Raw genomic sequence first — 16,829 nt, forward strand, 5'->3', positions numbered from 1 at the left:
ATTTGCAAAGGGTTCTATGAGTAATGCAAATAACAATGGTGATAAAGGGCAACCTTGTTTAGTTCCCTTTTTGATTGTTATAGGGCCTGATCTATGTGATCCTAGTTTAACATATGCAGTAGATTTTTCATATAGTATTTGGATAAGATTATTAAAATTAGAAGGAAAGTTATATTCTTTTAAAACTAGTGAAAGAAAGTTCCAGTTAACCGAATCAAAAGCTTTATTAATATCTAATGAGATTACATTTAAATCTAGGACTTTGTTTGCTATAATCTATTAATGTTAGTAGTCTTTTATTATTATCTGAATTATTTCTTCCTTTAATAAAACCCATTTGATCTTTGTGAATTAAGAAAGGAAGAAAGTGTTTGATCCTATCTGCGTATATAGCCATAAACATCTTATAGTCTATATTGAGTAATGATATTGGTCTATATGAGGAACACTGCTTCTCATCTTTATCTGGTTTGATAATTGGGGATATCAATGAATATTTCCAAGAGGGTGGTATATTCAGATCTTTATTGGCTATATCATATACCTTTAATAATAAAGATATGGCTTGATTGGGTATTAATTGATACATTTCTGGTAGCATATTGTCTGGGCCAGGTGCTTTATTTGTCTTGAGCTTTTTAATTTGTGATTTTAATTCTGTCATATTGATTGGTTTGTTTATAATGTCTATTTGTTCTTGTGTTAATTTAATATGAATATTGTTTTCTAAGTATTTTTATATCCTTAGTAGGTGTATCTTGAGTATTTATGGAATTATCAATGTTAAATTGGAGTCTGAATGCTTCTAAAATATCATTTAGTTCCGTAACTCTTTTGTTAGTATTGGGAATAAATATTTCTTTTATTTGCTTAGATTTAATTTTTTTTGTTCTATTAGTTAAGTATCTCAGGTGTGCTGAATTAGTAGAGTATGAGTTTATTTTTATCTTTTCTAAGTTAATCATAATCTTATGATGTAGCAATTCTGTATACTTCTTATTGATTTGTGTAAGTTCTTGAACTTGAGTAGCATTACCCTTTTGTATTTCCAGTTTCAATTTATCTGCTTTGTTTTGTAAGTCTAGCATATCTTTATTCCATAACTTCCTTTTATTTATGTACCAGGATAATATCTTCCCATATGTAACTGCTTTTACAGAATCCCAGACACATATTTCTGAAACATCGTCTGTGTAATTTATTTCTAGAATGTTTTTGATTGTTTCTTCATAAAATTCTTTGAAATCTGTCAATTTTGTGATATAGGAAGGTCTCCTAGTAATGGGATTTGAATAAAATGGTGTAAGCTCTATCTCAAAGACTATGGCATTATGATCAGATAAGGGACAATTTATGATTTTGACTTTGTCAATTTTTGTTATTAGGTCATTGGCAACATATATTCTATCAATTCTAGAGTTAGTTTTATATCTATGAGAATAAAATGTGAAGATTAGTGAGTCTGGTTCTGCAAATTCATTTATATCTTTTAAATACAACGTATCTAGTATCTATAAATTTTGATAGTGCTTTAGAGATAGGTTTTCTTCTTTTGGATTTAGAATCTGTATCTTTTTCATTCATTATATAGTTGAAGTCTCCTGCCAATATCAGGCTACCCTTAGTTAAATGAATTCTCTCTTCAAAATGCTGTTTAACTGTTTTTAATCATAGTCCTGGGATCCAATATAGATTTACTAACGTATAGATTCTCTTATTTAACTCTATTGAAACTAGACAAAACATACCTGATGTATCTTGATGAGTAGTAATTATTTTAGGTGTTATAGTTGAGTTGCGAAGTAGTATACATACTCCTCTTTTTTTTTGTTTTTTATTGAGAGTTTATTAGTACTGTGTAATTATTAATATTTAAGTTGTTTATATCTCTATAAGTGTGTCTCTTGTAAAAAGACTTTGTGGTTTACGTAAGTTTATGTACTTGAATAGGCTTCTCCTTTTATTACTATTATTTAGACCATTAACATTTATGGATAAACATTTCATTTCCTAGTTTTGAGTTTGTTTTATGTGTGAGTTTATGTAAATATTGTTTATTCTTAGTTCCATCTTGGATACAGAATTCAAAAAGTTTTTCTTGTATGATTTTTGCATGTTTCTGAGTGACACCAAAGTGATAGAATAAAAAAAAAAACAAAGAACTTCCAAACTTGTAATTCTTAACCTTAAAAACCATTCCCTATCGCTATGAGGTAATATACCTCTGTTTGGTTAGTGAATCTAACCAAACATTCTACCCTCACAAATAATATTTGGATCAGTTTCTCTTATCCTCTTAGTTTTAAATAAAGATAATTGAATAATAAATTAAGATAATCTAATCAGCTAAAATATATACATATATTCTTTACTCATCTTATTGTAATTCAATAATACTTATTTCTAATCAGGTTTCAAAAAGGTACAAATATTTAGATTAAGGTAGTATCATTTCAAAATAATTTAGGGTATTAATAAACATCATGTTAAAATCTATAACTGTATATTTCATACATCTGTTGAAAACTATTTACTGACATTACTGTACAATACAATACCATTGTTGTGCAATTGTTTTAAACTACTCAAGTCCGAAACCAGTGTTTACATTAATATTTGCAAAGTCATACTGGAATAAAAACATGAATAGTTCTGAAACCACATCATATTTCATGTTTAACAAACTGAAATGCAATACAATGTACAAGTATATTAATATTTCTTTAGTAGACATTAAATATGTTCCTCTGATTGCATTTTTCAGCTTTTCAAAGACAATTCCCATGGCTGGAGACAACAAGATCACAATTTAGACATAGCCCTTATCCAAGAGACTACTTATGTTGTTACTTGATTGAGTGTTTTGTTGTTAACACTTCTATCAACTTTCAGAGGGACTTTGTATAATCAAAACTGACACAGTACAGAGGTAAAACTGCAGTGCACTTGACCACATTTTTAAAGCAAACATCTATGTATATCACATATTAACTCTTACAGCTTAGACTGACACTTAACCAGTGAGTTTATCTGCTGACAATAAGTGCTGGAGATATAATTTTGACTTGCTTAACACCACTAATTTAATCTTATGACTGCATAAAAGTATACTGGAGAACATATCAAAATAATGGAAGCTGCTAAGATTTAAACTATTATGTATGAAAATGTTACAGGTTAGAATTCCTAACCCATTTTGCAGTAAATAGACAAAATGTATTTAAACTATGGGGTAACACCTTTATTATGTCAAAAAGGTGTTTAAGAAGCTTGTTTTTCCTCTAACGTCAGAGGATAGCTATGATGATCCATGCACTGCAAGATTATTATTTATCCTGGTAACTGCTTTATGACTGTATATAGAAATATTTAATTCAAATCATTAACTGGCATTACAACAATATTTCTCAGAAAAGTTATTTTATAGTTAATGACTAGATAGAACGCATCATTGAGAGGATACATTTATCAAATGTCAAGTGCTTTAGCTATAATATAAGTGTCTCCTCGAATTAATCCCCAATGAATTTACTGCTTACTAAACTTGCAGACTAATATTGGCATCTTTTCATGTAGTCATATTGGAACATGAAAATACAGGTCTGCTGATTAGGAACAATCAGGCTCTCAACTGCTAGACAATACATTTGTCTGCAGAAAGGTTTAAGAATTACAGTTGCATTGTCAAGCATTTTTGTTTACACTAACAGTAACATGATATACCCGCATACACTAGTATTGTGTCATTCTTGATAATGTAAAAAGCCAGGTAATATTATAAGAAGGGTGAAGCCCCAGCCAGGTAATATAATAAGAAGAGTACAGCCGCAGTCATTATTCAGATGAGCAAACGGGAACAGCATGAGCCATCTAAGGATGGATAGCTCGTTGAGTACCTGCCACAATGTATGTTCATAATGCATGGTAACTTAGTAATAAATTAGGATGTGGGCTAAGCCTCTCCCTCTTCTACTCAAATTAGATTTAATACAATGTGTGTGTAGAACACAGATGCTTCGACAAAGTTCAAAGCTATATGGGATATAAATATTGACACACTGGGTTAAATCCACTGTTATGTTACTTATTATAGTTGTTTATATAATTATTGCTTTTATTTTCTCTATCTAGTATATTATACTGTTATTTAAATGTTTGATTTGCTAAATGTACATTTAACCTTCTTGTTGCATCCCATTTGTCCACTTGAGGGCATATTTTGGTAGCAGGACATTAGTAGTATTTTGTAGGAGCACCAGTGTGGGAAATGGCAATTTTCCTTAAAATAAACCTGTCAGTTGCTTGACACTTACTAGTTTCTTTAGAGAATTTGTAAAACAGCAGTGATTTTATTTGCTGATGATTAATTTCTGCTCTTTAAACTCTGCTGTATAAAACATAGTAAGGGATAGCTAAAATGTCTGGAAATCTAAACTGACAGAAAGACAAGCAGATATATGTCCTTATCTATCAAGGTGCTAGAAGACATCAGTAGCCATAAACTGAAAGTGCTTCAAAAATATATATCTGTGTATATTTATATGAACCTTTTATATTATTTACGTTTCCTTAGAAGGAATTTGGGTTTCTGTATCTTTAAATGTGAACCTAGCTTATTTTCTGACTGGACGTCAATTAGAAAGAGTCAGGGGATGGCGTACACAAGTAAATGCGACAAGCAATAAGTAACTCAAGTTTCTAGTGATGTTTGTGGCTGTTAAATTGTCTCGAGAACCAAGCGGGAAAAGGTATGTGTTTTTTCTTTTTTCTTTTCCCTTCTCTTACTTGGTGACAAACTCATGTAGTGTGCACGCGAGCACTCTAGTTTGCGGATTAGTGTTCACAACTATCAAACTTTGCATTTTAAACATGCTATGCCTTATTTCTCTACAAAAGAAAAGACAACAGGATATCTAAGCTAGTCACAAGCATCTTTCAACTCCGGATGTCTGGAGCCACAACACACCTGACTTAGCCTCAAAATATCACTTAAAACATTTTTTCACTGGACTATATCAGTATGTGCATATGGGTCAAAGGCACAACATCTTTTAAGATTTAAAGTAGTCTTATGATACATCCTAACTGAAATACTTAATTTCAAAAGCAACACATTTCTGCCCAGCATTAGCGTTTATCCAAACAGGGACACTTTTAACTTATAAAAAGTAACGCTGTCAGGGATGTAACTAATAAGTTATATAGCGGCCATTACTATACCTATTAAGCAATATAACCATATACTGATTAAAATATTATAAGTTAATGAAGATTTTATAAAAAGAAGAGAACAAATAAAAACAACAAAACACAAAGAGAGAAAATAAATAAATAAATAACTATTTGGGAACATTATTATGCATTGATTACTCTGATTAAGAATATGAAAATAATAGATGGATAATAATGAAAAATAGAGTAATATTTAAATTATGCTTAGTATATTGATGTGATTTGAGATAAATGTATTTACATTTATGCTAATTTTGGCATTTAAAATATAATTGAAAACAGTACCTGTTTTGGTGCAACTTGAAGACAGTAAGAACTTTTCTTTTGTTGTTAGTATTATTTAGATTTTTACAGAATATAACATATGTAAGATTATTTGTCCTTTAGTTTTTTTTTCTTTTGCTCAACAGTTTTCCAATTATTTACTTCAGCATTTCTCTTCGGTGTACTTATTGTCCAGTCCATAGATTCTTCATGTGTTGGGATGTTGTTGTTGGTAAGGTATTTTTATTGCTGAATCTACTGTTTCAAAGATTTTTATTCCATTTGGTAGAAAAACTTTGTCTTGCTGGGAATAAAAGATGGACTTTCAGTTGCTTTTTCTTCAAGGTTTTTTTATTGGTAGAAATTCTTTTCTTTTTGAAACCACCTTTGTAGAATAATCATTGTCAAATCATATTAATGAATCATTGTATTTGATGGGAGAATTTGCCCAAGCATTTCTTAATATAAGATCTTTATCTTGTGAAGAAAAAAGTCTCACAATTATAGATCTCGGCTTGTTCTTACCCGGAGAAGAAGCATTTCCAGAAGCTGCTAGTGATCTATGCGCCCGTTCGATACCATATGAAAGAGCTTCAGGTATTTTTGTTACATCTGGTATCCAAGGTGGTAAGAAAGTTTATCATATTGTCCCCTTCAGATTTTTCTGGTAGACCATATATTCTAATATTATTTCTTCTTGTTCGATTTTCCTTATCATCAAGCTTTTCTAGTAAATATGTATTCTGTTGAAGTAAGAATTCAGTTTGTTGTTCTTCTATTTGGACTCTAGTGTCAATGTCACTTAATGACTGTTCAATAAGTGATATCTGTCCTTTCTGATGTGTAAACATTTCTTGAAGCTGTTCCAGTTGTTATTCATAGGTTCATAGGTTCATACTAGGCTATCTGCCCAAGGGCATTTATAAGCCTAGCCCATAGTTATTTGGCTTTCGCCACCCCTTTAGTTTGAATAAAACTATGCCTATTATTTTGCTGTGCCTCTGTCAAGCAGTGACACTGAAGTAATCCCTGGGGTATATCTGCGATCCCCCATCCATTGGTCAAGATTCCTCTTGAACAAGGCCAGCGAGGTGCTCTGCCTCACATGTACCGGGATTTTGTTCCACAGCATAGGGAGTCTCTGGGTGATGAATCTGTCCCTCCAGCATGTTCTATTAATAACCGTGTCAAGGTTTAAGTCTCCCGCCCTTGTGGTTCTGAGGGATCTAGATTTTTGAGGTGAAGCATATTCATCAAATCAGGGTTTGACATGGCCTTATATGTCAGGCACAGGTCACCTCTGAGCAAGCGGTATGAGACTGAATAGAGCTGGAGTTCTTTCAGTCGGGCAGCATAAGACATATTTTTGAGACCCTTTATCCTTTTGGTGAGGAACTTTTGGGGCCTTTCCAGCTGCTGCAGGTGTCTGGTCAGATACATTCCGATTGGGGCATTGTACTCAATCATAGGTCTAATGAGTGATGAGTACAGGGGGGCGATGACCTCCCTTTATCTAGATGTGAATCCCTTCATGTTCAGGTGGGCAATGTAGAAGGTTTTCCTAACTACTTTAGCAACATGAGTGTCAAACGAAAGGCTACTGTCAACCTGGGTCCCCAGATCCCTGATGACTACTTCTGTGCTCAGTGGATTGCCACCTATATGGTAGCTAGGGGTAACCTTGTTTTTCCCGAAGGGTATGACTATGCATTTCTTGGCATTTAACTTTAGGCCATGGCTCTGGCACCAGTTATCCGTTTCTGTGAGGCCCTTCTGAAGGATATCTGTGTCAGATGTGTTTTCGACTATGGCGCCCAGTTTGCAGTCATCTGCAAACTTTGTCAGCCATAACCCTCCTGTGTTTGCTTGTACTTCAGAAAAGTAGATGCCGAACAAGAGTGGACCCAGGACTGAGCCCTGTGGGACCCCACTTGTGACAGGCGTTGAGTCTGACATGGCTCCAGCAACTCTGACCCTGTGGGTTCTGTCACTTAGCCAGTTTGCAACCCATCTTGTGATGTATGGGTTTACATTCAAGCTGATGAGTTTTTTGATGATACCTGTGTGGGGTATTCTGTTGAAGGCCTTTGCCAGGTCAAGGTAGGCTGTATGGACTGCCTTCCCCTCATCAATGGCCTTGGTGACTGTCTCGAAAAAGTCAACCAAGTTTAAAAGGCATGATCTGCCTTTGACAAAGCCAAACTGGGTTGGATCCAAAGTCTGCAAGATCCCTATGTCTTTATTTATGAGTTCCATTATGATCCTCTCCATGGCTTTGCAGATAAGGCTTGTCAAGCTAATGGGACGGTAATTTCCAGGGTCGGCGGAGGCACCGCCCTTGTGAAGTGGGACCACAGTCGCCGTGCGCCACTCCTTGGGTACGTATCCTGAGGTGAGGCTAAGATTAAACAGCTGTCCTAAGTGCGGGTTTAATTCCTCATTGAGTTCATGGAGCACACAGCCGGGGACACCATCCGGTCCCATGGATGCTGTGTTTTTTGCTTTGGAGAGAGCAGTTCTCACCTGGGCGTTGGAGATGTTTGGGGGGCTACAATCCTCTGGTATAGATATCTCTCCTTTTGGGGGGGGGAGTAGTTTGCACTGAACCTGTCAGCCAGTATGTTGGCAATGTGTGTAGGTTCAGTAATCTTCACATCATTTTGAACTAATTCTGAGCATATCTGGGAGTTTCCTCCTAGGTTTCTAACATAGCTAAAGAAGGCCTTATGATTGTCTTTTGAATCCTTGGTGATTTTTCTCTCAAAATTTGCCTTGGATGATTTTATGAGAGCTCTTAGTTTTTACTTATAATGATCAAAGGTGTCTTACCTTTCAAGGATTTTGCTCTATCTTGTAGTAGCTTCCTCCTTTTGTTGTAGAGCTTGTTTATGGCTGGGGTCCACCAGACTGGACGCTTGCCTTTGGTACAAAGAGTCTTAGTTTTGTTTGGGATTGCCTGATCCATGCAATCCTGTAGGTGCTGGTAGAAGGCATTTGTAAGTGATTCAGCGGTTTGAGTAATGTTTACCACTGGCTCAGGGGCCTTAAAGGAGACCACACTAGTTTTAGAAGTGTGAAGTGGGCTTTTGAGAAGTTTTGCACTGTGGTCTTTTTTGTTTCAGGTGGGGGCGGGATGAGGACCTCCAGCGAGATTAGTTTATGATCTGATCTCACCAGTGAGGGGTATACTTCCGGTGTTGAACATTGTGATCCCATGTTCGTGATGATGAGATCAAGTATGTTTTCTCCTCTTGTGGGGATGGTGACTAGTTGTTCCATGGCATTTGAGTTTATGAACTCCAGGAACCTTTGGGCTTGAGTAGTGTTCCCAGTCTATATTAGGGTAGTTGAAGTCACCTAGTATGATGGTGTTTGGAGATACATTTATCCCCTCCATTGTTTTCAGGAAGGCCATATGAGGTTCCTGAGTTTGAGAGGGTGGCCTGTAACATGCTACAAATTGCAGAGCAGTCTTGCCTATGGTTAATTGCACCTGGATGGTCTCCGATGCATCGTGCGTTGCCACCAACCTTGAGGTGTGGGTGTCCTTTATGAATATGGACACCCCCCCCCCTTTCTTGGTGTTGTCCGGATTTTGGGGCCGGAACGCATGATATGAGGTGAAACCTGCTAGTGCTGGGGTGCTCTCAGGAGCCTTGAACTAGGTTTCTGTCACAGTACAGACATCGATGTTCTCCATACTGAGAAGGGCCTCGAGTGCGTGCATCTTGAGATTGAGACTTCTGGCATTGAGCAGCATTACCCTTAGTTTTTACTTTTTGTGTTCTAGGGTGGTAGGTTTAGAATTTGAGCCTTGCCTAAAAAAGGCACTATGGGGGTGGAAAGAGCCTTTGCCAATATCCGGAAGCCCAGGGGTGAAAGGTGCAAGCCGTCCCTTGCGAAGCAGCGTGGCTTGTCCAGCATGTCATCCCAGGCAGACAGACATTGGATCCCCTTTGAATGACACCAAAATTTAAGCCAATTATTAAAGCTGATCATCTTATCACTGTATTGTGGCATCATTCTAGGTGAAGGTAGGATACTGCTCAAGGTCAGGGTCATACCTGCCTGGGCTACATAATCAGAGAGCTCCTCAATGTCTCTTTTCATGTAGTCTAAGGAGGTACGTCTCAGGTCGTTGACACCAGCGTGGACAATGACTGAGTCATACTTGTACCTGCTGTTGAGAGACCTGAGTGCTTGTGTTATGTGGCGGATTCTAGCGCCCGACAGGCAGCTTACTGTGACCTTCTCCTTACTCAGTCTGGTGAGCGGGACGTCAGTGTGTCTGACTATGGAGTCACCTATGACAAGTATGTTTGGTGTTGTATTTGGCCTTAAGGGCAGTGACTGCTTTGCACACTGATTTTGTTGCTTATGTGTTGTTTGTGTGGTGTATTGAGTTTGCAGTTGCTTGGGTGTCTGCTTTGGAGGCCTCTGCTGTTTAGGTAAATTTTTACTCAGAGCCTCCGAGTATGTCTTAGTGTGTTTATGTGTTTGATTCAGTGGTGTGGTTGAGTTATGTGAGACTGGTATTGTGGTGTGTGTAGTTGCCTTCTCCTCCTGCCTGGTCTTGCCAGTCCTGAGTTGAGAGAGCTCAGCCTCCAGTCTGGCTAAATAGCTGCATCTCTCACAAGTGTTAGTGTCACATGGGAGGAGGAGATGGTTGTCCGTGTACATGAGGCAATTGTAACATTGTCTCAGAATTCCCAGATTCACCAAATGGGCAGGAGAGGACGCCAGCATCTGACCCTTCGACATGCTAGAAAGAATTATGAGTTGGTATGAGACAGAAAAGTAGTGGGCTTAGCAGGGAAGTGGGCACTCCTGGGGGTTTTGCTAGTGAGAGATTTGTATAATATAGGAGTGCTTGACCTGCAAAGAGAATGCTTATAAGACAAGGGATATGCTTATAAGACAAGTGCTGAGCTTTTTGAGAAGAAAAAGCTATTTGGAACAAGTGCTGCACTTTTTAGTGTAGGTGTAAACTGCTTAGGTTCCTAACAGAGCAGTTCTAAGGGAAAAATTGAAGAACAGACTTTCTGGAGCCAGAAAAAGTTTAACCTTGTTTAACCGGCGCTGCCCGATGCTGCTCTAGTGGCAACTCCGCGCTAAAGCACGTTAAAGCGTGCTTGATAGCAGGGGCTGGAAAGAAGCAGGAATAGACCCAAAAGGGAAAATAAAACTACAGTTTCAAGTCAGTAACCACCTCTACGGGGGGCAGGGAAGCTGCTCAATGTTAGTCACTGCCACTGATGAACAGAGAGACCCTCCTTCAGCCCAAGCAAAAATGGCCTCACAGAAACTTTCAAACAGTTCAGGAACAGCAAGCCTGTAACTGAACTTTTTAACTCAGAAAAGTGGGGAAAAAGCAAGATTTTTTTTTGTTTTGTTTTTACAGAGATAGCAGAGGTTCACAAGTAACATCAAGTTATAACAGTGCAGTAAATGACCCCACACAAGAGTGCTAGGTCAAGGACAGAAAATATGCAAGTTTTAAGAAAAAACGATTTAAAATTAAGTGCAAACAGGAAATTCAGCAAACAGCTTTTGGTTGTGCTCTAAATACAGCTACTAATACAGAAATCAAGTTGAACAAGCCAGAAAATGCTCAAGCTAGGCAGCTATGCAGAAAAACTTAGCAAATAAACAGAGAAAAATACTTAAAATCTCAAAAGTGGCTCTCTTCTTCTCTCAGCGTTTTTTCCTCTTGGAGGGTGCTTCACCAACAGCCAACAAGCCTGAAAAGACGCTCAAACCACGAGGCAACTAGGTTTTAAGAGAGGAAGATGAAGGAGTTATGGAAATGACCCCTAGTGGCCAATAAAACTACAGTTTCAAGTCAGTAACCACCTCTACGGGGGGCAGGGAAGCTGCTCAATGTTAGTCACTGCCACTGATGAACAGAGAGACCCTCCTTCAGCCCAAGCAAAAATGGCCTCACAGAAACTTTCAAACAGTTCAGGAACAGCAAGCCTGTAACTGAACTTTAACTCTCAGAAAAGTGGGAGCACTTTTCTTTAAAAGTATCTTATTGTCCATCTTGTCGTTTTTATTGCAAGTTCCTGTATATTTGTAATGAGAGACTGCAGGTCTTTTTTGAGAGAAGAGTCTTGTGCTGTATTCCTTAGATGACTCGTGCTGTAAAGCTGATATTGGTGCTGATTTTCCAGTAATTAGACAGGAATTATTCAAGTTCTGACAATAACATTTTTCTTATAGATGCTCAGAGTTATTAGAAATAAGTTAGTAATAAAAATTTCTTCAAATTAAATATTATATTGTAAAATTCCTGTCAGGAATTGTATTGAAGTAAGAGAGCTGAAATGAAGTGCAGCTATCAGTTCAGCATCCTAGCCATGCCCCTGAGCAGAAGCATTCTTGAAAAACACTTACAGCAGCAGGTGCCTCTGCTGTGTGAGCTTTAACGTACAGCCATAAGGTGCGCCATGATGGTCTTTAACATACACTGCAGTTAGCTAGCTGTTTTAATAGCTCTGCTTAGATACTCCTACTCCAACTCATCATGTCAAGGAATAAACAGCTGCTCAGATTTTCTCTATTCCTAGTCTTCTGCCAAGTAGCATCTCAAATGTTGGTGCACATTCAAGGAATGCAAGTTTCTTCCCCCTTTATACCAGGGCTTTAGAAAACAGAATAGGTAAACAGATTTAGAGATGTCTCAAATACACATTGAATACGGTGGATAGTATTGTTCTCAAGGTCACTTTGCCTAGACAAAGTCACGGGGCTCAAGTCATAACAGCTTGACATTCAAAAACTCACCTAACAAAATAGTCAGAAGTAAAATTGTTTTCCAGGAAAGGCATTTCATGGCATGTGTGGCAGACTCAGTATGATGGTGTCATTTTTTCCAGTGCTACTGACTTTCTGGGTGGCATTAAAAGCAATTTAAAGAAAAGCTTGGTTAATGAAAGAGTATCCAAAAGAGAACGTGGAAATAAATGGAACATAATCCAATCCTTTGCTGAACAGGAAGCTCAAATATCACTCTCTAAGCATCAGTTTTCTTAGAAGTACACAAGGAAGACCCTCACCCATTTCCCCAAATAGGATTTTCTAGTGGTAGGTTTCCTAGTTTCTTTAATAATGTGAAAACTCCGGGCTGCGGTTTAGGATCAGTGACCCATCTTCCAAGCAGTCAAACTAAGGCCAACTAAACTAAGCTTCACAAAATATTTTCTTGTCAAGTTGACAAGGTATAGTGTATAGGAAAAACACACTCTTTTTGGAAATGAATCTTATTTATACATACATTTATTAACCAAACAAGTGTGCTTCTCAAAACCTTTTCAGACATGATCTGGGCTTACTAGCAATATTAAGACAGCATATTAGGAGGACTAACAAAGCAAGCAATTCACATTATAAAAGGCAGAATATACAATCAAATAATGAAGGAAAACTAAGGCTGTTTGGGTCAGAAAGGATTAGGATGACATTTTCATTTGAGTACAAGAGGAACTGGATAGAAAAAAAAAAGGAGTGCCTACCTCCAAACTCCTTGAGAAGGAATTAGTAGCCCAGGCTTCCAGGCATGGGTACTTTTAACAGAATCTTTTGATCTGACAAGTCTAAGGGGATGGGAGCAAGTCTATTCAAGGTCTGTACTATCGAATGTTTTTAAATTCAAGGTTCATTTATAAGGTTTGCTATAGACCATCTCAAGTCAGTTGTTTAGCTACCTCCTGACTGAATGGACATTGCTTTTTAAGATATTACTGCAGTAATATAGGGCACATGCATTCATGACTAATCTGTATAACCGATAAGTGTGTTCCCCTTTGTTGATGCACTGTATTGCTATGGTGTAGTCTGTGCTTATTGTCAGCATGCCCAACATCTAGGTGTTCCTGAACATTACGGACTACAACTATCATTTTTGGCTCTGGCATAAATGATCTCCATGCTGGGGACCCTTTTAAAGTGGTCTGGTATGGGCTTCCTCAACTAAATCCATGGCCTCTTGCCGTCAAAGCCTGGGAGCTCTGAGTCAGCATAAATGGCATCAGAGTTCTTTGCCATATGACGTGCCAACTAAAGGGACTCGAGCAAAGCAGGCATCAGTGAAAAAGAGGTCTACAGGATGAAAGTTCTGGATCTTAAGATTGCCAAACGATTGTATTTTTCCTCAGAGTTCAGCCAAAGGTGCCATTGATATTCATTCCTTCCTTAGCCATAATCCTGAAAAAAGTGTTTTCTGGATGGATTGCCTTCTCTCAGAAGAAAAGCCTCTGCACTGAGCTGTGCTCAGTAGTTCCCCAGGACAGTCTGATTTTGAAGGGGGTCAATGTTCAATTTTTGATGGTTGATTACGATATGGTTTTTTAGACCTGAAATGATCATGTTTAGACCTTCTGCGAGTTGCTCCACAGGAAAAAAAGCTTGGATCAGTCTGCCATTCAGGCACCAACGGATGTGCACACACACCCAACCAGAAGGGCAAAAGTTATCAGCAAACATGCTGAGCATTAAATAAACAAAATGCAAAGCATCTGGTGAATACCCTTGGCAGCAGAAAAGAGCTCAAACATCAAGGGGATGCACTAAAAGTGGTGTGAACCTGAAACACCGGAGAGAGAGCATTGGCTAAGCTTTGTCAAAGCTCAGTAAAGTCCATATATCTTAAGGGAGTCTGAATGCTCCTTGGATCCCAACTTAAAATGTTCCCTCACAGGTCAGAGCATCTCCCCAAAGGAGATGTTCTTGGTTGTATCACCTCATGACAGGGACTCTTCCTCATGAGTACCGTACCCTAAGGCAAACGGATCTGTGAACTACAGTCTGGTTCATCCTCACAGATGTCACATACGTCAGCTGGGCTGAGGGAGCTCTTTTCAAAGGTATATACACACAAGTGCTGCACCCAGCTGCTTGGAGATGGGAAACAAGGAACATTAGCTCTTTGCTATGCAGAAACATACTCTGACAAACTTTCAGAAGTTGAAAGGCCAGGGTAAAGGGAAGAGGGAGGGCTGTCTCTGGACTCAACTCCTAATGTAAAAGCAACAGGTCTGGAAAATTCAGGAGTTGTCAACCCAGAAAGAACTGCAATACTAGTCTGATGCCTCATGCACAAGTAGGGAGGGAATAACTTCTCTCTCACACACAAATTTTTACAGAGGTGTCAGCAGTTGCTGTCTGGGTAGGTCATCTGACAGACGTGCAGCAATTACATGGTCTTGTCTATCGAAGAAGGCAACTACCCTCAATACAGGCCCGAAAAAAGTTTTCAGTAGATGATTGTGCTTCAGATTTTAGAACCAGGGATTTACTAGCTGGTATCACCAAGGAAATTAAGTCCTCACACCTAGTTTGGTCTAAAAGTCACTAAAGCCTCACATGCACCTTTGTGCTTTCCGAGTAACTATTTTCTAGAGCTTTTCCTATGGTTCTTACCCTTCTTACAGCTGTCACTGATGAAAGGTCCAAACAATGTTAAAAACAGCAAGCGCTCCTCCACTGTGAATTTTTTTTACAGTACATCACACTACGAACAAGTCTTGAGCTTTATGCATGACTTTCCAAAGTTTCTTCTTTGTGCTTTACACATTTCTACTGGGTCTTCTGGACCCAGGCAAAAACACAAGGAATGTGAACATGTTTTTCTGGGGAAATAATGGCCCTTGGAAAGAAATGTAGCAACATTCTACTAATAGGTACTATAAATCACCAAATTAACACAGTAAATCAGTAATCAATACCATAAGAAACTGGTAAAGATCAAAGGTTGCCAAATAGCTAACCGCTGTGGGAATGCAAGAGGTTCAGAGCCTCTAGCTAGCAACACAGACAACAGGCTTCATCATGGAAAAATAAACATGGTGTGGGCTGCTCTCCCCTTGTTACTCAGCATCACTTTAGCACCCTGTTGTCTGGCATGAGAAGGAAACCAGATCATTTAAGTCCAAAATGCTGAGAATGGACATTGACATTTGCCTGTGGCAAATTACTATGCTTCATGAATGATTAATGCAGCAGTGACCTATATGAAACATACCTGCCCATTTTCAGCCATGACAATTGCGTGCAAAAAAGTAATTAAGCAACACATGCAGTAGCATATACAAGCTTCTCAACTCCAAAAACATATGGGAGTTTATTCATACAGTCAGACTATGCATTAAGGACACATTGGTGTAAACTGACACTTACTGGGATCGTCGCAAAAATGCTACAGCTCGATAACCAATATCCTTTCTGTAAATTGCACCCTGAAACTGAATGGCTGCAACACCCTTATTGGCATGTTCCAATGCTGTGACAATATCCTTCTCAATTGCAGTGACAGTTAAGACTCTTCCACCACTAGTCACTACTTTATCATCCTTCACTGTTGTGCCTGCATGAAAAACCTGTAACCCAAACTTTTCAGCCACAGAAAGACCTACAAAAAAAATAAACTTCATTAAACGAACATGACAATCTGCAAAACAACAAGAGGGAATCAACTTGCTATAAACGTATTAGGAAAAACACACTAATTTCTATACAGAGAATGGTGGTAGACATGTACATCCAAAAAAGCAGTGTGTGTTGCTGTATATTGCATGGAGTACTACAGTACAGATACAATACAGTACAATTGCCAGCATGTACAAAAATGCAACAATACATCAAATAGACTTGTGCACAACAAGCAGCATCAAGGAATATTAAGCAACCAGTACCAATGACTACATGTACAGGTCACGGAACAATGAATATAGAGTAAAAAGAATGCTACAGGGAGATAAGAGTATAAAGATCTTAATCAGACAGATGAGAGTTTTGGATTATAAACAGACTTGTGGCATTCAATGATACACAAATAGCCAAGGAATAAAACAGTAGAACACTTGCATTGCATTTAGTGGTCTCTAAGCACCTGGAGGAGTTTAAACTGTGAAACTAGAGCAGATTTAGAAGCGGAGGTTGTGGAAATTGTATTTGGGAAAGGACAGGAAAATAGGTTCACAGGTGGTTACTGGGCTACTAACCCGAAGTCCATTACAACCCTAGCTGTGAGTACCCAATATAATACTAGAGAAACCCAGCATAAAAAGGACCTTGCCTAAACTTGAGATATTAGCAACAACTGCCCATATCTAGGAGAGTCGTAGGTGAAATCCCTGGCAGGAATTTATCGTTTCTCATCCAGGGTACATTTAAACAGGGTCATACAGGGGGTTTTGTCTGATGTGAAATAGTAACTATTCCAGAGGAGTGGCATCCTCTGAGAGACATCTGTCTGTCCTGGTCTTATGTTGCAGGCCAGATTATGGTCCCTAGAGCGGGTGACCCCCTGTCCCATTTGACTTGTGTATGTGCAG

At 38.2% G+C, this 16,829-nt stretch overlaps 1 protein-coding gene across 1 annotated transcript in view; it reads right to left on the reverse strand.

The window, feature by feature from the left end:
* GART (phosphoribosylglycinamide formyltransferase, phosphoribosylglycinamide synthetase, phosphoribosylaminoimidazole synthetase) overlaps positions 1 to 16,829 on the reverse strand; it is a 1,783,038-nt gene that overhangs the window by 720,447 nt on the left and 1,045,762 nt on the right. Inside the window, exon 11 of the mRNA XM_044072949.1 lies at positions 15,673 to 15,904. Within this exon, the coding sequence (XP_043928884.1) occupies positions 15,673 to 15,904 (232 nt within the window). The remainder of the gene's footprint in view (positions 1 to 15,672; positions 15,905 to 16,829) is intronic.

Source organism: Protopterus annectens, chromosome 5.part1 (genome assembly GCF_019279795.1).
Source record: "Protopterus annectens isolate FY-2018-M chromosome 5.part1, PAN1.0, whole genome shotgun sequence".
In the NCBI taxonomy this organism is placed as follows: Eukaryota; Metazoa; Chordata; order Ceratodontiformes; family Protopteridae; genus Protopterus; species Protopterus annectens.